General features: G+C 39.3%; 2 protein-coding genes across 3 annotated transcripts in view; both read right to left on the bottom strand.

Moving 5' to 3' along the window:
- bcl2l1 (BCL2 like 1) overlaps positions 1 to 17,230 on the bottom strand; it is a 31,254-nt gene extending 14,024 nt beyond the window's left edge. The window contains exons 1-2 of one of the 2 annotated variants that reach the window (XM_005162026.6): positions 17,096 to 17,230; positions 14,082 to 14,780 (exon numbers count right to left, since the gene is read on the bottom strand). In XM_005162026.6, coding sequence (XP_005162083.1) covers positions 14,082 to 14,654 — 573 coding nt within the window. In that variant the 5' untranslated portion in view covers positions 14,655 to 14,780; positions 17,096 to 17,230. 2 annotated transcript variants of the gene reach the window in all.
- Positions 17,231 to 19,971: 2,741 nt separating this feature from the next.
- Positions 19,972 to 23,046, bottom strand: part of arfgef2 (ADP-ribosylation factor guanine nucleotide-exchange factor 2 (brefeldin A-inhibited)) — a 66,888-nt gene continuing 63,813 nt past the window's right edge. Inside the window, exon 39 of the mRNA XM_002666467.7 lies at positions 19,972 to 21,257. Within this exon, the coding sequence (XP_002666513.2) occupies positions 21,081 to 21,257 (177 nt within the window). The 3' untranslated portion in view covers positions 19,972 to 21,080. The remainder of the gene's footprint in view (positions 21,258 to 23,046) is intronic.

Here is a 23,046-nt window from a genome sequence, read left to right on the forward strand (position 1 = left end):
CAGCATCCAAGTCACTATGATATTCTAGATTCATGCAAAGCTATGGGACTTTTTCAATTAGATTTTAACATGTAAATTGATCATTTAGAACAATAACAAACTCCGCAGATCAAGTTACACAGTTAGGTTTTATCTTTAGTATGCATGGGTCGGTATAATATTCTGACGGTATGATAACCTTGGATAGAAATATGATGGTTTCACCTTTTTTTTTTCATAGTATTATGACTACTGCTCTAAAATAAGCTTTTTCTTAAATGTTTTAAATGAAGCATTAAAGGTATATTGAAACAGTAAACATGTCAGCCTAAATAATTAAAATAAACACTGACTTCGGCTATCTTTATTTATTTTGAAAAAAACTAAATTTCTTAACAACTTGAAAAGGCATCCTTGGATATTTTTCTTTTCTTTGAATATACAGTAAGCATGGTTCAAGTCCATGCTGCTTGCATGGTGTACAAGCGATCCTGTTTCCTATTTTGTGGGCTGCCCAATAGCTTTTGATGTAAATGGTCCTTTTATGCAGAAGATACTATTGCCCTTAAAAGCTAAATTAATTATATATACCATATACAATAAGAAAGGTATGACAGAAAATGTTGGCGGTTTTAAAACCTTTACTTTTCCAAATGGTGGTAAAACTTGAAAGCAGTTATCAACCCATGCTGAATCCCAAACATAATAGATTTGTTCAAATCCCTAACCCTTAGCAATACTAATAGTGATTCCTTGGAAGCAGCACTATTGAAAGCACCCAACCTGGATATCTACTGCCTGAGGCTGGCAACTAAACAAAGCAACCAAGTTCCCAACAGATGAGAGAACAACCTGGAATGTTAAAAGGGTTTCTGAGAATAACAAAATAGGCTCCCGGCCTGCGATACCGTCTGGCCTCTTTAAAATGCATTGAGCATGAGGGGTGAGACAAGAGGAAAGCAGTGGGATTCTATTCTGCCATGATCCTCACACACCAGGGTGAGCAGAACAAATACAGAGAGGCCGGAAGGGCAGGATTTCCTCACAATCGCTGAGGAATGCTAGACACCCTCATTTCTTTGTATAAATCAGCTGATATGAAACTGCTATGAGGGATGGAAAAAAAGCCAATTCCAACAGTGCAGAGTCAAGAATCAGCCTTGCTGTTTCTCTCTCAATCTCTGCTGAGTCATTTAGATTTCAAGCTGAAACCAGACATTTCCACTCCATGATTGTAGGGATGGTGAAGAGAAAGGAAAGGAGGCACACAAAAGAAAGACAAACTCAGTTAAACCATTACAAGACTGTGATGTGACTGTCATGGGCATTTGAGAATTACAAGATTATTACAAAACAAGCAGGATGGTGAAATCATATTGCACCATTTTTTAAAAAGAGTAAAACAACAAGGTCAAAGACCGTGTTTGCCACAGTCACCTCTCTGATCAATCTGATGGTCATCATTTTTTCGTTCAGGTTGATCTCACTTGCTACAAGAGGGCGATGTTGTGGAGGCACATGATTCACAGTAAATGGGATTTCTGATGTCAGCCTGGTGTTTACCATTTTGATGCCAATGACATCAGCAAACACTTTCATGCTGGGCAAACATTTATTATGTAGTCTCTCTCTCATTTTATAGGGAGCAAGTGACTCTTTATGGCCAGAGTGGGTTTAGTGGTTCACACTCTGAGTCACTATCTTAATGGAAAAGACATACTGGAATATGTACCTTCAATTGGACTGGAAATGCTTCTGGTTCATTTTTATCCTGGGATTAATTACTAAATAAATGTTAGCAACACCTTTACCCAGCTTTAAAAAAATTCAAACGCGAATTGTGTTGCCTAATTTACAGTGAAACAATTCAATGGTCAATTGTTAAGTAGTTTACTGACAGACAACAATTAGAAACTGCTTAGTCTCATTAATTATGTATTTTAATATTTTTTTTCTAAAAAGGGGCCGCCAATATTGTAATTGCTTTAAATAAATTTAGAGAGATTCATTTCTAAACATTTGTACACTAATCCAAATACACAAAGTAGTGCCCTTGATGTTTCCCAAGCACAGACATTGGTCACCTTGAAACCACTGTAGCATTGGCCTTGACAGATGAGGTTTCCAGGAATTTGGTTGCTTTATTCTGTTACAGTACAGTTTTAAGTATGGACTTTATCCATTACTTTACATCCAATGTTACTAATTACAGAAGCCTTTGCCTCAAAACACCTGTGTTTCGCTACGTATGAGAGGTAAGGACACTTGAATTGTTAAAGGAGTCTTTAGCTGACAACAAAACAAATTCCACCAAACCCGGATAATAGCATGTAAAGTAATCCAAGCGGCACACCTCCCCATTTTTTAGGTCATATATTTGGAGGATCTGTCGGTGGGAGGTGTCCTTTGTGCTCGCCTGCCAATGTGTCCATGTTTGTGCGTACCGTAAATGAATTAAAGAGAAGATTAATGAGTCAGGAGAGTGGGGCTCAGACTCCAATCTGTTCCGTATCTCACCGGGGAGACATCACCATCAGCTCCCATTCTGTCAGGCAAATCCCAGTGACACACACAGACTCCATACGTCCACATACATACAGACCAAAACAGAGATCCAGCCAGATTTACCAGTCTCTGACCTAAACCAGCTCGCACAGGCAGACACAGGCTCTGGGGATATTTGCCAGACTGCAAGACTTATGCATATTGGATGGAGAACACCAGCATAAGAGCGGTGAATGATGCATGCATATACAAGAATGGTGTGGTGCCAAGATATAGTCATGCTTTGAAAGTAATAAATGCTGTACCATCTAATAAATAAACAAATTAAATCAATCATGAATTGTGCGAAGACCACTACATATTTTGATTTATACCTTCTATAAAAAAAAATTAAATCTAAGCACCACAAAACTAGCAATGATTTTAATTGGCAGAGGACAGACAGTAATGTATACGATTATCATCATATCATTTTAGTCAGTTGATTTGGAGGGAAAAAAAATGATTTCATCAAAGTCTAAAGGGAAAAGAGTCATAACAACCTTACAGATTTTAATCAGAGAAACTTTATCAGACACTTTAAAATGCCCGTGACTCCATCACAGACTTTAGTCACAACCATCTCTAATCCTACTGATAAGACCTTAATTTTTTTCTCTATAATCTGATCTCAAAACAACGAGCTATATGGGAATGAGGGAAAGCTGGACAGAAAAAAGAAGGGCTTTATTGGAGATGGAGGGAAAGGGATGGTCAGAATTTAAAACAGAGGATAAATAATGAGTGAGACAGGAGGAGGAAATTGCTCATGACCTGATTTTCCAGCATAAGCCAGTTCAGTCAGAGCAGAGCAAGTCACGTTGTGTCCAGCCAGAGTGGCACAGGCCAAAAGCTGATTCAATCTCTACCCTCCTGCTTCTAATCTGCTACCAGCCAAGCATCACACACTCTGAGTCAGGTACTCCTTTTAGCCCTACCTTCATGACATCATCTCAAAACTACAAACCTGCTTGTGCAATGATCAATTTTTGCTATTTTTAAGTTGGTCCATGATTGTAGATAAGGACTTAGTGATACGAAAGCCTAATTCAAATTATGCCAATTGTATAAAGAAAAAAGGACAAGACACCTGAAATCAAGAGACAGTTAACCCTTGGACGGAATGCAACAGTGAGCATGAATGCCATCTGGAAAAGGACATTAACACTGCAACTAAAGCAAGGCTAGTCAACGTGACCGTATTCCCCACAGCAACCCAAGTGAGACCTGGACGATCAAGAAGAAAGACAGAAGAAAGATTGACGCCTTCGAGTTGTGGTGCTGGAGGAGACTGTTGCACATCCCATGGACAGCGAGAATCACCAACAAACAAGTGCTAGGGTGCATAAAGCCAAATACCTCACTGGAAGCCAATATTACCAAACAGAAATTATCCTATTTCGGCCATGTCATGAGTAACAATTCACTCGTGAAAGCAGTCATGCCGGGAATGGTCAGTGGAAGTAGGAGGAAAGGCCACCCATGAACTCGTTGGCTCAACACTGTAAAATCTGAGACTAACATAAGCATGCGCAAACTCAAAGAAGCGGTGATTAATAGAACTGTGTGGAGGTGAATGGTCCAAAAAAATGGAGACACTGCTCGCTGCAGAGCCACTTGAGCTTCAGCGAGGGGGAGCTTCAGCGAGGGGGAGCTTCAGCGAGGGGGAGCTTGAGCTCTCGCTCCTCCACCTATAAGCTGTTTTAATGCCTTCACCTAACCCTAACCCCCAGTGACATTACCCGTAGAAGAAGTGCAAGGAAGGAGGAGTGGGAGTTCAGGCTCCCCCTTGCTGGAGCTCAGCTCTGCCCAAGTGGCTCTGCAGTGAGCACCACCTGACGGAATGACTGAAAACGGATAATAGATTAAGAAAATTTAAATATTAAAGCGGTCTTGGTGCCCTTTAGTGTGGCCTGACAGATCAATAGCAACCTCAGTTCAAGCAGCAGTATTCAATTGAATTTTTATAGGGATACATTTTCTTAACATTAAATACAGAGTAAATAAATCCCTCCTTAGATAAAATATAATACACAATATAAACATATGACTAGGTCCAGACGGAATCTGTGGACATCACATTGTTTGCTATTTCTGCAGAGAATTGTAAAAAATCTGCTGATTTATGCAGAATTATTTTACTAAAACCTTTGTATATGAAGTAAAAAGTAATACCTTTTTAACTTGTATTTAATGTTTACAATGCAAAACCAATTAGATCCACTTCATTGGTAAACAAAGCAAGTCTATCATAAAATATATCTACAAAAAACAGAAAATATTACTTTACAAACTGTATTGTAAATAAATCATATAAATATTTTCATATTATTCAATATTCTTACTGAAATTCATTCAAAAACTGAATAAATTTAAAATAAACAGATATTTACACAAGTAAATAAACAGAATCAATGATGAGCAAAAATCTGCGGAATTCTGCGCACGCAGATTCCGTGTGGGCCTACATATGACCCATTCACTCTGCAAAGCTTTAGACCGTTTGTGCAACACATTCATTCATTCATTTCTTGTCGGCTTAGTCCCTTTATTAATCCGGGGTTGCCACAGCAGAATAAACGCCAACTTATACAGCAAGTTTTTTTACGCAGCGGATGCCCTTCCAACCCATCTCTGGGAAACATCCACACACACACACACATTCTCACACACACATACACTTTGGTCATTTTAGCCTACCCAATTCACCTGTACTCTTTGGACTGTGGGGGAAACCGGAGCACCCAGAGGAAACCCACGCAGGGAGAACATGCAAACTCCACACAGAAACGCCAACTGAGCAGAGGCTCGAACCAGCAGCGACCCATTGACCTTCTTGCTGTGAGACGACAGCACTACCTACTGCGCCACTGCTTCGCCCCGCAACACATTAAGGGTGAAAGCAAATCCACTTGTTAAGTGGTGACGTATGTATCACTGTTTCCGGGTCCAAGCCGCCATTCATTTGAGTGGAGAAATCATTCGTTTATGATCACGTTTTATTCCTATCACACATAAAAGTTAATTTTATATAAAATCACAGTGTACACAACAATCTCTGGGCTTGCTGCATCACAAATACCAAAAATTTAACAATTTATAAAAAAAATTAATCACTTTCTGGCCATCGGATATTAGGCATGGACATATATATTGCGATCGTGATTTTTTGAAAGTATTAAATCGCTTTGTAAACGTTTATAATTACCATTTCATGAGTCTCCCCATTCAGTTGAATAAAGCGCTTGGACCCGGAAGCCGCTTCACGTGACGTCACACTTAACAAGTGGATTGCAAATATACAGCACAGCTGCTTTTTAAAGCCGTAATTCTGTCAGATGAACAAAAACTTTATCTGGCCCACTGCTTAGTGGAATGACAATAAAACCACTAAAAGGTTATCAAGTCCTTTCAGCAGGCCATTATTTGTGTTATAAGGGGCTAATTACAGTGTGGTTCAATCATGCTGGCTAATCTTGACCAAAGTGCATTAGGAGAACCAGTCTTATAGGCGCAGGTCACTCTTCCACACAACCGAACTACACACTGAGAAGGGTATATGGAGATTTTTAATTAGCTAAGAGCAGTGAAAATGTAAAATCCACTGGAGCTGAAGATCACACATGCACACAAACATGCTGGGAATATCACAAGAACATAACAGAAAAGCAAATGTGGTAGGATCTAAAAATATGCTAGGTGTATTTAACACTCGGGTGAGAGGGAAAAAAAAATAAAACACTCAAATATGCCTCAGCATTTAAAGAGACAGTTCACTCTAGAATTGAAATCCTGTCACTTACTGTCTTATGGTGTCCTGCAAAGAACAACAGAAGAAAAAAGTCGGATGCTGCCATATACATTGAGTGATATTTCTAAGCCCCTACTGGTAGCTACATGGTCAAAAACATTCATTCTCACTCCATCCCTCTCTGATATTTGCAGTGCTCGTTCCCCCCATGACCCTGGCACAATGGATCAGCCCAACCTTCCATGAAGGTGAGGCCAGAACCCCCCCTATTTCCCCCCGCTTGTGACATAAGAGGAGTGCACTAACATAGTGTTAGTCCTATGCTCCATCCCTCCCCCTTTCTCTGTCTTGCTGGTGACAAGGCTGCTGGAACAGACTGAATCACACCATCTGTTTACTGCCATTTTCACTCAGTCAGCCACACACAAACCAACACACACATTCATGTGCATGAAGTCAAAAAAATGAAGTTACCTTGCAAAACATTGCAAAGAAATTATTTTAATGCATTAATAAGATTAGTGATGCACAAATCTAAGCCAAAAGGTCAGGGGTTAACTGTGCCTTTGAGGATAGTAACTAGCAGCACAGCTGACAACTAGTAGTGTACGAATGATTTCAGTTGTACGAATGATTTTCAGTCCTACATAACATCTGGACCAGTGTCTATACTGCTTCAGTCACTGTGTGTTCACAGCCAAGTTCCTCACCTGGATGCTGCAGGCATGTATGTGTGTGTGTATCCGCAGCTCCTTTGTTTAAGGCAATCACATGCTCAGCGTGTGCTATACCTTCAAATAATCGGCCAAATTAGAGGCTCATCCATGAAATGAAAGAACAATGGCGACATTGCATTTAAATCGTGACATGCGCAATCCAAACCTAGACACAATTGACCAGGAGCACAAATGCATACATACAGTCTCCCGTGCGACGCACAGATGCAAAATGGGCGGTGCAGATGTATTGGAGCTTGACGAATGATTGTGGGGGGTGTGACACCAACCCACATGGCCACCACGCCTGCCAAAACAGAGATGACCAGTAAGGCGAAGGGATGATGGATGAACGAATGGACACAGAACGAATGGGAAAGAATGAAGGGGTGAACGGGGACACTAACGGCGGTGACGCGGGCATGTTGTTGCATGTCTGATCTGCAACACGTCCACCCACGTGAGACCGAAGGAAAGGCGGGGGAGAACGACGAAAAGAAAGAAACGGAAGAATCGAAATAAAGGAAGGACATGAGATGGAGGCGGGAGAAAAAGTAAAAATGATGGAGGATGGGGAGTAGGGGGTGGTCCCGTGGGTGTTTCTTGTGCAAACATGACAGACAATAAGACAAGGGTGTGTGTGAATATGGTATGTCCATGTTTGTATTTGCATGCATATACCTTTGATGTAACTCATAGTAACAGCCCCACATCACACAAAGACTTCTGTTGTGGTGACAGTGTTTAACACATGATAAAGGTGGGCCTTTGTTTATCAGAATGCATTAGCGCACCACTGCTGTGTGTGTGTGTGTGTGTGTGTGTAGTACAGTAATGTGTATGATTAATGATTGGTTGTGTTTGGAAGTCACTATTCTAGTTAGGAGCAGAGTGATAGTGAAAGAACCTCGCTGGACGCTAATGAGGGTTTCACAGGGACTACTACAACTCTCTCTTCCAAACACACACACACACACACATACATACACTAAAAGAGATATAATGAACAAAGCAGGTGTAATAAGAGTGAATAAGTATGGATCCACCCCCTGCTGTGTTGTTATTTTGCCTTCCAACTACCATCGACTGCAAATAATTTATTCTGTACTAGCCTATCAGAACAAAGGCAGTTACCCTAAGCACATTGACATATAATTCAAGCCTAATTGGTAATATCCCCACCCCCTTAGGCACAGGACTCCAATAGTGGTGACTAGAGCACTCATTGATGTCAGTCATTCCTCCATAGAGTAGGAAAAAAAAAAACTGAATGCCTCCCCCATGAGTTCATTTCCAGATACAACTAAAAATGTAAGAGTTTCCTGTACTTCTTATTAGGGCTGCATGATTTTTTTTGGCTTAAAATCAAGATCACAATTTTCTCACGATTCTATAGATGTACAGTAAAGCTTAATATGAGTGGGCTATTATTATTATTGTTATTCTCAAACATATGGTAAAACAAAAATAATATTAGCCCTATGTGTAGGTCTACTGTAGGTTAAAAAGATACATTTTATATAGACTTGGAATGGTGGACTTGAACACACTTAAATATGTCCTGGTTGTTTATTCACAGTAACGTGATTATCAGAATACAACTATTCTTAATTCTGAAGATGAATTATTATGTCATTGACCACATTATTAGACCCTTTTTTCCACTGGTAAAAGGAAACATTTGTCATTATCAGATTTCCTCTTGCATTATATAGGCTAGAATAGTAATACTGACACAGCAAATATTTATTCTCATGCACAACACTTTGTTTTCGCTATGAAAGAAAAAACATCAAATGCTTGTCGTAATCATTACTCTAAAATGCAATGTGATCATTTAAATGATGTGCACACTTTCGGTTTCTCTTTCACTGCCAAGTGTGCTCATGCCATGGCTGCAATCATTTTGAGAAATAAAAACTTACATGCAAATGTAAATCCTATTTCCCACGCGGCTCCCAAACGATCACTCTGTGAAGTCTCTTTAAGGCAAGTCATTTCACTCGCGGTCATCTTTGAAACGCCTCTCGGGCATTCTGTTTGAATGGGGAAACATCAAATTCTTGCCAAGCTTACGATTACATTTATTTTTTTATGAATAACCAATACAATTAAACAACAACCGTCCATTTAGTTTTATTTCTATATGTTCATATCACACAGTATGTGCAAAAATGTGCAAAAACTGGTCCGAGCCCCTCCCTCGGAGATTTGTCATTCTATAGCAATCACTGATTGGCTCCTGAACCAGAAGGCGGGCTTTATTTGCCATATAGCGATCGCTGATTGGCTCCTATACTAGAAGGCGGGGCTTCATTCGCCACATTGACAGTTACACTTTTCCTCATTCAAAAGTATACGAATGACATGTCTTGTGTACTCTATAGTCTTTGGTTAAAATCGTGTGTAGGGTCGAATCGAGATCTCAACATTTTTTTGATTAATTGTGCAGCCCTACTAATTCAAAAGCGAAGCAACGCTGCTTCTGAATGTATGACACAAAAATGAGTGACAAGTGTAGTACAGCTATTATAGAACAAATGAACTAATTTGTTTAGTGAATCACAAGATAACTATAAACTAGTCCAACTCGAAATGATTAAGTTGACTAACATGCTGTTCCTGTAGTATTGTTTTTCAAAATTCTAATATTACTATAGTATAAAACATTGTTTAATAGCTGCCAATTACATTTTTCCATTAATTTTTTGCTTTAATTAACTAAAACAATTAAAAGCCAAGTGAGACTTAAATAACTACAGTACCCGATGAATACCTATAACATGTAGATTAAGGAACAGCAACTGAAATTATGATGCAAAGAAAGAGTCAGTGCGAGTGCACCTCTGGGCATTATTACCGTTTCACAGCACTTCTCCCCAAGCAGCGAAGAGACTACACAGAGTAATAACACAGCCTGATGTGCATGAACTGTGATACACCTGCATCACACAGCTGTCATTCTTTGCTTAACTCTGTCTAGACAAAGAGAATAATACCAAAAGTTGGTTAAAAATTTCTTTGTGGGGGATGCAAGCACACCCACAAGCTACCAAAAGTTTGAAAATGCGAGAAATGTGGAGTGAGACTGAAACTTAAAATGGGCATTCCCTGCTTGCAAGGGGACACCCCTGCTTGCCACCCATTTGATTTCCTTTTAAGTCTCACTACAAAGCAGAAACTGAGAGGAATAAATAACATGAGAACCCCCCGCCACTGTAACGCTTCAGTGTGTGGAAAATATTCACCAGAGAGACTATCCTGTTCGACCGTGAAATTGAGCGTGCATGTGTGCTTATGCTTGCCCCCCGTCGACACAGCGCACAGATGAACTGCACTGGCCTGATTGAGACAGAGCATCCGAAAGACAACCGCTGCTGAAGTTCAGCTGGCAGACTGAAATTGAAGTGATGGAGACAGAAAGAGTTGAGTGGGAGTCTACAGTAGGACGGCCTACATTCATGTACCGCATGCACGTCTGCCTATTGTCAAAACACACAGACCTCATTTTCCTTCCCCACTGAGGAAGTGACATGAAGAGCACACTCCAACAATTTCTGCTCAAGACGAACCAAAGGTGCAGCTGGGGCAAAACCTCAGGATGTGTGATCTCAAGACTTCATTCATTAGCCCACTTTTGTGTCATTCAACTCATCAAACCCCACATGATACAAAAACTCGACAATTCCTTTTGCCACAAAAAGTATATATTAAGTATACTATTAAACTAAATTCACAGACAGCTTTAGGACTTTTACAAGTTAATTTTCCCAAAAGGAATTAAGCCAGATAATTATGAAATAGGTATTAAGGTGATAATCTCAAGATGAAGATCTCAACAAAAGAGTTGACAAATGTTGAGGTGAGCATAGATACTCACATTAGATGTTGCCTACCCTGTAGCTGTCTATTGTAAGGAATGCGTCAATAGAGCTGCCATTTTAGTACAGGGTAGCGCTTCTTTGAATGAATACGGGACCAAGGTGCAGTGGATTACTAAGCAATCCAGATACAGAGATATATACACATCATGGTTGGTAGGGCGCCACACCAAATTCATCCCGCCATGGCTACATTACAGCTTCTCATTCAAAACAGTGAGTCATTGTTGTTGTTGTTTTTTTAAGTGGGCTATAAATCATAAAAAAAGGTAAGTAAATTACAACAGCAGGAACGTTTCTGTAATTGTTGTGGTGCTCTGTCTTTTTTTTTTAACCCTTTAAGGTGACTTGCTGACTGACTGACTGACAGGTGCGTGATGATGTAGCTTTCAGTTAAGATGAACACAGTTTCCATAATTATACTTTATTTATAAATAAAGGTCTTTGGTTCTTCATACAATGACTTTATCTTGCTGGAGTTTGTAGCTGTTTTACTTTACTATAGGACGCATTAAAGCCGATCTGTAAGTCTATTGGAGAAATTCAGAAATATTCCTAGTAAATCTTATAAATGTTGGAGACATACTACATAAACGAACTAAAATCACACTTCAGCAACGTTTATAACTTTGTGCACAAACAGAGGAAATCAGCGCACAAACAAAGACATTCACATGCTCGTATAAATAAATGTGATCTTAACTTGTAATACTGCTCACGACATTTCTCCATTTGTCATTGAAATAACACCAAGTCCTGCAGCCACAGCTGAAAAAAATCCTAGAGGAAACATTGCACATATATACATATATATATGATCATGGGTTTCCCCCGGTGGTCAGTATGCAAATATTTTTTTAAATGACTAAAATTGTAATTTAGATTACTTTTCTACATTGATGGATGAGGGACCGCACGGGCATTGCCGACAGACAGTGTGTGTTTATGTGCATGAAATGTATTATCCTCCTCACCTGTTAAATTCGATTGAATCCATATCCTGAAACACACCTCCTCTCCTGCTTTCACTTCTCATTCTAACGGAGGGAGCGATTCATTTGTGAATGAATCTCTGTTATGAACAACTCATTCACTTAGCCAACAATAACACCAGTTTCTAGTATTACGGCATCTTGTTATCATATTTCATTTACATTGTTTGGTGATTTTATTCAACAAAACTAGCATAAGCTGGGTATTTAGTTAGAGTTGGTGCTACTTTACCTTATGGTGAATGCAGTTAATGACTGTTTTTATCATCAAAAACGCTACTTGTTTAGAGCAAAAGTTTGTAAAATACAAAAACATAAAAAACGAAGTCTTACCTATGAAATCTTCTGCCTTTATTGTTTCTCGTTACTACAGCTGTACACAGCGCTAAAGTCCAGCAACTTCACATTGGCACACTGTCTTGACTAGTGCGATTGAATGACATTTGTGAAGCACTATACAAACATGGCGGCGCTATTGACGCATACTCAGGGTCCGTATGCAATATTTAGTTTATATATGTATGGGTCTTGAGAATGTCATTAAAATCCTAATAAAAAAAAACAAATTTGATTAACTTAATAAATATTACACAATTTATTGTAGATAAGTTAAAGTTATGATTCACTTGTCTAAAACGGCAATAACAATAGGTTTGAATTCTATAACATCTTGCTTATCCAACCAATGGCAAAGCATCCAAATTTGCTTATCCACCCAATGGCAGAGATTGTTTTTGACTATTATGTGGCCTAATGTTTTCATTCTTGTGGTCACATGACAAGATCCAAATTTAGATAAAATGACGTTTTGACTTTTGCTTTCTACTTGCTTCCGGATTCTTTGTGCAATCAGACATCACAAGACAGCAAAAAGGAACGTCAGTGTAGGAAAAAAATGCATCTCCTAGAGCAAAACAAAACAACACGCACGTTCTGTACATGACACATTGGCAAATGAAAAGTAATATTCAAAATGATATAAACAGCATGAAAACCAGTCTGCCAATCACAGCGTCTGTTCTATGCACCAACTAATAAAACAGCCGTGTTAAAAATGACCTTTCAATCCACTTCCATATCTGACTGCCACTACACACCCAATCAGATCACAGCCCTGATCACAAAGAGAAAAGGCTGAGTTGGCCAGGACCCCTCCATTACCTGCCACCCGTCCAGTCTCTACATAAAGCGAACCAGCACAAAGGATTTTCACATGACTTTACTCATGCTCGCCTTTCATCAACTGGACAGCTGACCAAGGGGGAAAAACATGAAGAGAAAAAGTGAAATCAACAAAAATACAATAGATAAAAGGAACACAATGAACTACCAGTGAATCCCCCTCTATTTTCTAAAATATGTGCTCATCTCCATTTGGACTCTGATCTGTTCTGTAGAAATCTGATTGAAAATGAAGACTATGGAGATCAATAATGACCAGTGGCTGTGGCTCTGCTATCTTATCTGCCATTCCTTTCCCCTCCACAGAGTTACAGCATCCCCACCCAGGCCCAAGAGAAAGGCAGGCGCTAAAAACAGCCCCTTTTTGGACCCAAGGGAGCTAGCAGATTTGACCATGCGAAACACACTCTTTCATCAATAACATCCACTTTTCCTGGAATAATATAGCCTTGTAAAAGCTTCACACAAAACCCCAAAAGACAACAAGTCTAGTAGGGACATAAGCCTTTAAATGAGTAGTTCAGCTAAAAAAAATTTAAAAATGCATTGGTCAATACTGATAACTTTTAAATGGCTATTTCGAAGCAATAAAAAAGCAGTAAAGCAGTAAAAAAAATCATACAACAAACAAATACATTGGATTTTCTTACTTAACTGAAGAAAACAGGGAAACTCCAAGGATACATATGTATCTTTCTTTCCATGAATTATTAACAAACTGCAATGGTCCTCTAATTAAAATATCCTACGATTCTACTGGTTGATTAATTTAGATTTATTAGAGAATAAAATACCTTCGGGTTCACCCAAAGTCTTATTGGTTTGTGACAAAATGAGGGTGAAAACCTTATTTTTTAAGGGGTAGACGTGCCTTGTAACAAAACTTTTTACTTCAAGGTTGCCCATATAGTTTGTTTGTTTTTTTAATCTTTGAAAAGTCTTTATATTAAACAGGACAATCTGACACATTGAACATACATAAATGCTGACTGAAGAAGAATAAGGTAGGTTAAAAAACAAGTAAATTTTAACTCACCCATCCTCCTTGGCTTTGGATCCAGGGTTGAATATGGTTGTCTAGGTAGACGGTCATCCATTCTGCGATGCGTCCCACAAGCGGACTCATCTCCTTCTCCACACACTCGACGCACAGAGCCCCTCCGAATGCGAACAACCCCACGATTCGGCCCCAGTTGACGCCGTCGCGAAACACCTCATCCATCACGCTCTCGAAGCTCTGGTACGCTGTGGCGGGTGTGATGTGGAGCTGTGAGGAAAGATCGTTGAATGCTCTGGAATAGCGCAGCTCAAACTCGTTGGCAGAATCACGGAGCGCCTCCTTCACTGCGTCTAGACCCCCAGACCCATTTGTTTGACGCTGGGGGGATGAAGCAGGGGATTGTGGTGGGGTCCCAGTGGAACTAGCGTTCGTTCTATTCATGGTGCCATTAACAAGAGTTGTCGCTCCTGCTGCCCCCTCGCCATTCTCTTCAGCCCCATCAGTCCGATTTGTGTCTTCTGTAAGTCCAATGTGGTTGCAGGGGTAGTTCCTCTGCGAGAGTTTATATTTGATAAAAAATACCACCAGTTCTCGGTTATAGTAAGACATAATTCAGGTTGTTGCTCGTTCTCCGATGTCTAGATATCCACTAGCTGTTTCTCAGAACACAGTGCACACCCTTGCGTCCTGCTCAGGCTTCTGCCGACGCTCAGGGATGGTGCAATGGCTCATACCCTGTGGTAAGACAACAGTGCAATGAATTGATCCATAAATACGCAATCATCTTCACAAACAGGCAGAGGAGGGGGGTCAGGGTGAAACTTTGGAAGAGGTTAAGGGGCACTGAAGATAAACAGCTTTTTTCACCACCTAAAACCCTCTTACTTAATGAAGAGCTTGATCAAAGGAACAGATGGTAGCCTCTCATCACCTGCCTCCTATGAAAAACATGGACAATTTCCCCTCTCCCCTTGTCCAAGACAAGGCTAAATGTACACTGACCTTGACATGAGTGAATTTTAAACAGCAGGGGGGCACAAATGGCCAACGTGGCTGGAATTATGATTCCCTCATTCGAACAAATCCATAACGGACCTTCTTTGTAGTGCCAGAAGAACTAGCCAAGAGTCACAGACAAAAGATTCCCCAAGGTGTTTTTCATTAGGGGTGCTTTTTACAATGTTTGCTCAGTGTATCTGTATCACTAATCTCTCTTAAACATATAGAACAGTTTGGAGTTATTGATTATAGATCAAATTTACACAGCACTATTTTCTAATTATAAACTCCAATCAAAAGGATTCATTTTTTTCGAGACAACTCCCTAATTCAATGGGCAGCTAGACAGACAGACAGACAGAGACACAATGACTGACATCCAGATAAAATGATCGTTCATGTGTAGAGATTTTCGAAATATCTACATTAAAGAAGAAACGGATTAAAGGCTAAGTTTGTGCTGAATTCGTCTATTTGAGTGCATGGGATGTTCACGCGCTGCATTATCTGATAGCTCGTGGGAAGAGCGCGAGAGTTCTCAGGAAACACTGGATCAGCCAAAAACACGTGCTGACAACAACGAAGCTCAGAGCACAACACATGGCCATCTCAACGCAGCTCTGTGTGTGGCGTGAAAATGACAAAAAACACACATTTCATAGCATTTTTTATTACACTTACTAAGAAATGACTCACTCTTAGTCCGAAATGTGACGCAAAATTTCATCATTAAATAAGAAACACCGCCTTTTATTGAACACGTGTAATGTTATGTATATTTACTGAAGTGGAAGCACGTATTGATGTCGCTGGATTGATCGATGAGTGAATAATTATTCTAATAAAGGCGACACGCGGTGTGTTTACAAACACCAGGTCAACTCACACAGCACAAACACATTCCTGTATACAGCAGCAGCACATGCGCGGCCACGAGAGAGTGTATGGATGCCATACCTCCCAAACACATAAACACACAGAGCTATTCCGCGCTGTCTTATGTTAGTGATCTCAAATAACAACATTTAAAGCTGACACGAGACTGAAGCAAAGATATTATCGAGCAATTTGTTAGAAATTAACCAACACACAAGTCTTGCGTTAACATTTGTCTACTTTATCTTAAGTTATCGCGCTTATTGACAACGTTTACGATAATGACAACACAGAGAGCAAAAGAGCACTGAGCTTACCATAACACAATCTGCTTACTCTTCCCGTAGATTAGTCAACCAAGCAAACAAGCCCTCGAAATTTAGGATAGTTACAGATTAAGCGAGGAAATTAAACAGAAAGCGTGGCAGATCAAAAGTAATACTGTATGTTTGGAAAAAAGCGAGTAAGTGCTAGATATTTCTGTTTAAGGCAGACCTCCCCTCTCTGTGATAGGATATATGATCACCTACATGCGTGACGTGATCAGCCATTACGTAATAAGGCTCCATTATAGGCCCATAACACAGAGGCCGTGCGGAAACAACCAGTCAGTTCTGTCTGGGAAGTAAGAGCAATACTGATCACTTTCAGAGAGGAGCTCGCGCAGAGTCAACCGAGCACGAGAAAACGCTCATTAAAAGGGTCCAATTATTAGCCAAATATCCAAACAAAAATCATAAGCAGCTGGGAAGAGCTTCCCAAACGTCGGCCTGCTAACGTTAAGGAGAAAGGCTGGATGCGGATTATTCTAGATTATTCTCCTGAATCAGTTTAGCATAAATGATTCACGCGTGTGAGTAAAATTGAACAGCCCATGTAACGTTATGTTTAATTCACGAACGAATATGATGCATTTCTGCACACATTACAGTCACGAAAACCACGAGCAAGAGAGCAAATTAATAACAAGCCCTATATAATTTATGGCTCTTACTTGGCCAGGAATGCGTTTCCTGTAAAAATCCAAGTCAACTACGTCAATCTTTCCTCCCTCGGCTAGCTAGCCGTGTAGCTGCTAGCGTCATGGAAGATGGACTGGCTCACCGTGGTAACACCAAATCGCTTGTAAGCGGCTGTAAAGACCCACACCCCTATCGTAGACCATTTGTACTTACTCAGATATTTGAGAGGGCAAATTCATGATGTCCCGCATGATCGATGTGGGTGTTCGTCCTCGGTCTGTGCGGAGCCGCTGTCAGCAGCGCATTCGGTGCAGCGAGCATTCAGCGGCGCAGCGCTCACTCAGTTCCGCCCCTTCAGACTCAGAGCTGCTCTTTAAAACCCAGGAGCAGTTTCATTTATTATTGCAGCAGATCAGATGAGCTCTGCCTGTGCTGGAGTTTTACTGGAGTTGGATTTTACTCACTCCAAAGTCCGTTAGCTAAAGCTTTGTATCATTTGAAAAGCAACAAATTTAGTATATATAATTTAAAACGTCCATTGAGCGTAATTCTGAAATCTAAATTTAACTTCGCAACTTTTACACGTTATCTGTCACTGATATAAATCCCCCTCTTCAGATTTCCTTATCTGTTCACTAATGTTTTGTTCCGAACACTTGACAGGCGTTATGAATGTTAATGTTATTAACCGCAAATGGCTCGCGCTCGTTAAACAAAGAGTGGCAGAATTACTATGGTAACCTTTGTTACCCCCAAACGCGTTTCACTGACAGCGACACCACGTGGTGTATTCAGCTCTTCCCGTTACTAACATCAGGCAAGGCCTTCACTTTTACCTTTTAAAAACTCGTCAAGAGCCTCTATAAGAGGGGTGCCAATACTTTTTCGTATGAAGGGCGAAAAACCAAATGCCGATGATAAATAAACCGAACTAAGTTAGATTAAAGTCGCCATGGGTCATATCCTAATTTATTACCTAATAATTAAAAATGAGTAAACATCACTTTGAATCGTATAACCTAATGCAATATATCTTTTTCATTATAACTACTGCAATAAAAACATAAACGGTCATATGTATAACACAATGGAGAATACACTGAATACACTAATCAAGCAGAATCTGCCTTGCCTTGATTTGCTTCCCAAAGTTTTCTATCCGTCGGGTGACAATATGTACATTTTAAGCTAAATCTGATTATTTGACACCATTTAAATGGAAACGTTTAATTTCACTTAGCCTTTTTTTTGTTAGCTTAATACAACAAACTAATAAAAGTTCACATTAAATTTGAAATGACAATGTCTGAACCATCCTCGGGCTAAATCAAAGGTTACCATGGGCCAACTTTGGCCCGTGGGCCCTAGTTTGGGCATCTCTGCTCTATTTAAACTTTTAAAGTATAGACCTAAAGCATTATATAAACTTAAAACAAATCTTGTACAATAACATATTACTCATTTGAAATGATTAAAGTTATGAATTAGTTGACAGAAATGTCTTCAATAAAGAAGAAACAGTTAAAGGACAATGAAACCCCCCTCTTTCAGCTCAAGTCTACCTCAGAATTTTTTCAAAAGATTTTACAAAGTTAAAATGCAAAGAAATAAGGAATAAATTAATGTCCTGCTACATATGTTCCACAATTTGTTATATCATTATAAAGATAATCATGTAAACACTATAAATGAGGAGGACTTCTCTCCTTCTGAATCACCGGGGTTGAATGCAGATACAGTGGATAGCAGTGCAGCAGGTCTCTTTCCCTGTCTGTTTCAACCAATAGCCCTACCGGCAATCTGTGGGATTTTAAACATGGCGAACACAGCAGCACGGATATAGGCGATGTGTTTGAATAGTAACAAACTCAACTGATAAAAGACAAAGTCTGCCATCCTCCAATTCTCGTACAGCCCTCCTGACAAAAATGTTTGCTGCAAACCAACAGCTTTGTGGGGAAAAAAAAAACATCCAACAAACCCTGTGAATCATGGAAACAAACGCATAACATTACGACCCTTCATAAACAGCTAAATACTGCTAGCCATGAGCAGACGCAGTCTCACCTAGTCATTGGGTCTCACTGCTTGGCAGGTCTGCTATGACTTCGGAAAGCTCTCATGAATAATTAAGATGAAGGGTCTTCTCATAGGATAAGAACACTCAGCTATGAATAATAATGAGAAACTCCAAACATCACTCTACTTGCAGATTTGCAATTTGTCAAAGATTTTGATTCTGCCCCAAAAATTATTTCAAACCAAGAAGATGAAATTAACCAACAACAGCTGAAAATTATCCAGTTTTCCCCACATTTAAAGCTGACAGGTGCTAATGTTGACTTAAATGATGCTTCGCACACACAAATCTGTGAAGAGTTCTCAAGAATGTCTTAAACCTTTAAAGAAAAGGGAGTTTTAAACATCAGAGAATATTTGCAAAATCCTTCATGTCGTCTGAATTTGTCTTCTAAAATGAACATTTTTCTTAGCCTCCAATGTTTATGTTCAGTCATATTGAGCATTTCCTGGTCCTAAAATTAGACGTTCCCCCTCCACTTCTGTGTTTTAAAGACCTGTCTATTTTCTCTCGCTCTTAATACTCCATGACCGTTTCTATTTGGTAAATGTTTCTTGTATATTCTGCTTTCTTCTAATCTTTAGTACTACTATGTACACACTTTGGTTGTTTGTGAATGTGCTTTCTAAATAAATATTCTATTGTATTGTAAATGACCAAACCTGCACACAGGAGTCCGAGAAGTCTCAATTGAAACATTTCAGACAGAAGTTCTTAATATTTCACCCACATTTTGAAAACCCTTCACTCTTCAAGATATTTGCCATTGATGGTTACATGAAGAACCTGTAAAATCCACCATTGCACAAAGACTTTAGATTATGAAATGGTTCCTCAAACTACATTCATCACTGTGAAAAAGCTTTTTAGTTCCTCCCGGCACCTTTATTTTTAAGAGTGTTTTCTGTGTTTGTTATGTATATAAAACACTTGATACAGACACCAAAAAGAAGATGCCTCATATCTGCCCCTCTACATCCTTCAACACAGGAACAAATCCAGGATCAAATTCACTGGTTCAGAATTCAAACTTTATTGATTACTTCACCAAATGCCTGTAAGATTACATCACAATATGTATAGAGTTGAACATTATCTGTATATTTTACATGAAAACTTTACACATTGTATTTCTTCATATACTATATATATTTATATTTCCCAACCTCAGGGAGGCAAAGTAGACATCCATAGTTGCAAGGGAAGGAATGCTTTTCAGAAAATATTTAAATGCACTTCAAGAATGAAATACATCCTTCGTGGAAATGAACCGGGGTTTGGATATACACTGGTAATACACTAGTAAGCCATATGCTGTTGGGGTTCATGAAGATATACCTGGTTTATACAGTACATCCGTAGTCCTGGGTTTCTTTCATAATGACTCCCATTGCGTAGACTTGTCAATTCAGTCCGACTCTGAATCAGGAGCAAGCAGCACTTGCGAAAAAAAATGAACAATTAAAAAAAATCTATTATTAAAGCAAACTTGAGTGGAGTAAAATTAAATAATATTCATTAGATGTCTTAAGATTTTGATAAATATGAAAACAAATAAACCCTTCAAATCACAAACCTAAATCTGCTGAAAAGCCTGTGTGGAATGGTAGTGTGTGTGTGTGTGTGGATTAACACCAGATGCTTTGAAAGGAACTGTTACATTCTTATGACAACGTGTGTTTTGCTGTAACTCCAAATCAAAGTCTTTCCCCACAAACTAAAATCATTTTAACGGCTTAAAGTTAATCTGAGATGCTTATTTAATCAGTAAATGAAAACGGCCATTGCTCACTGGGTGTCTCAGAGGTTGATCTCATTTCTGTAGGTTTGTTTCTTTGAGAAAAACGACAAATGAACAGATCAGAACAAAGATGAAATCAACAGACGATCAGATACACAGCAGTACTGGTAATAAATTACGGTGGCAGCAATCCTGAAGAAAGTCAAACCTAAAAAGAAGCACAAGTGACTCATGTGTTGATGACGGAGCAGAAGCGTCACAGTGCTGTTCTCTCATCAAAGCTGGCGTTCAAAGAAAACGTTCAGGACAGTCATTCTGTGTCCCATCCATGCTACAGTCTCGCTCTCTTCCCAGTTCATCTCTGTTCTCTTTATGCTTTATGATGAAGATGATGATGACGAAGGCTGTGCTTGGCCCAGTTCAGGAGCAGCGATGTGGAAGACGGAACCGATGCGGAGGAAAAATCGCCGCAGAACAGCGCGGAGCTCCGGAATGAGGTCGAACTGCATCATCTCACATAGATGGTGGTAGTAGCAGGAGGCATGAGGCTTGAACTGGGGGAGAAAAAACAGGGGTACACATTAATTTCATATTTTAATAAATCTATATTTTAAAAATATTTGTTATTTTGTTATTTTATATTGGTGTTTAATGTTTTCAGTTAATATTGTTGTTAATATTTTTAGTTATTTCATGTAATTTAATTTTATAAAGTTTTGTTTTTATTTTTAAATGTGAAATTTGGTTTAATTTCATATTTAATTTAAGTATTTATTCTTACATTTAATATTACATTTATATATATTTTTTATTTTGCCATTTTATATTTATTTATTTAAATTTTCATATTTTAAAGTTATTTGTTTTATATTCATATGCACTCACTGGCCACTTTATTAGGTACACCTTACTAGTACCGGGTTGGACCCCCTTTTGCCGTCAGAACTCCCTTAATCCTTCGTGGCATAGATTCAACAAGGTACTGGAAATACTCCTCAGAGGTTTTGGTCCATGTTAACATGATATCATCACACACAGCATTGCTGTAGATTTGTCGGCTTCACATCCATGATGCAAATCTCCTGTTCCACCACATCCCAAAGTTGCTCTATTGGATTGGGATCTGGAGACTGTGGAGGCCATTTGAGTGCAGTGAACCCATTGTCATGTTCAAGAAACCAGTCTGAGATGATTTGAACTTTATGACATGTCGCATTATCCTGCTGGAAGTAGTCATCAGAAGACATGATCAGCAACAATATTCAGATAGGCTGTGCCGTTGACACAATGCTCAATTAGTACTAATGGGCCCAAAGTTTGCCAAAAAATATCCCCCACGCCATTACACCACCACCACCAGCCTGAAGCGTTGATGCAAGGCAGGACCCAAGCTTTCATATTGTTGACACCAAATTCTGACTCTACCTTTCGAATGTCACAGCATAAATTAAGACTCATCGGACCAGGTAACGTTTTTACAATCTTCCAAAAAAGTCCAATTTTGATGAGCCTGTGTGAATTTTAGCCTCAGTTTCCTGTTGTTAGCTGAGAGGAGTGGCACCTGGTGTGGTCTCTGCTGCTGTAGCCCATCTGCTTCAAGGTTGGACATTTGCTTCATTAATACTTAAAAAAAAAAAAGACATATTCATCCAAGCCTTTTCATCCAGCCTTTAGTTGAGTGTTTTTCTAGAGCGTAACACCATTAGGAAGGCCTGATGCTATCAGAGCAGTGATGAATGGAAAATAGACTTTAGTTCTGGACAGGGAAGGTCCCCGAGGCTGCTAGAGCTCTGTTTGCTCTTTTACATATAAAGGTCATCACACTAACAAGCTGGAAATTCATTGGGTTGCTTCCTGTAACGAAAGCGTACACTCGAACACCTAAAGGATAAGAGAGATTTCCAAAACAGGCGTTCTCCTTCAGGAAATAACACTCATGGACTAACTCATCAGACCCACCCGAATGGTTAATAAGGCCTTTATTGTTTTTAGTTTTGAACAGTCTGTTTTTCTGACTCTTAGTGATCCGTCAATAATTTACAATACAAAGTCATTTCCAACCGGATGTCAGCTTAATGCCTGACTCAACATGAAAAGTAAAATGTGTATTTTCTTTAACCTTTTAATCCTGGATCTCAAGATCAGTTGTGAGATTGTGAATTGAGAGACTCGCCTACAATTTTTATCTTAGTGGAAAATTTACATCACACATTCAGTTTTTTTCAAGTAATGTGGTGACAAGTTGAATAACCCTTATATTTAGCCCCTGAAAATACAAAATAAACTTTACATTTTTGTGACTGATAAAATTGAACAAAGACAAACCTATGGCATGAGATGCTG

This window comes from Danio rerio, chromosome 23 (assembly GCF_049306965.1).
Source record: "Danio rerio strain Tuebingen ecotype United States chromosome 23, GRCz12tu, whole genome shotgun sequence".
NCBI lineage: Eukaryota > Metazoa > Chordata > Actinopteri > Cypriniformes > Danionidae > Danio > Danio rerio.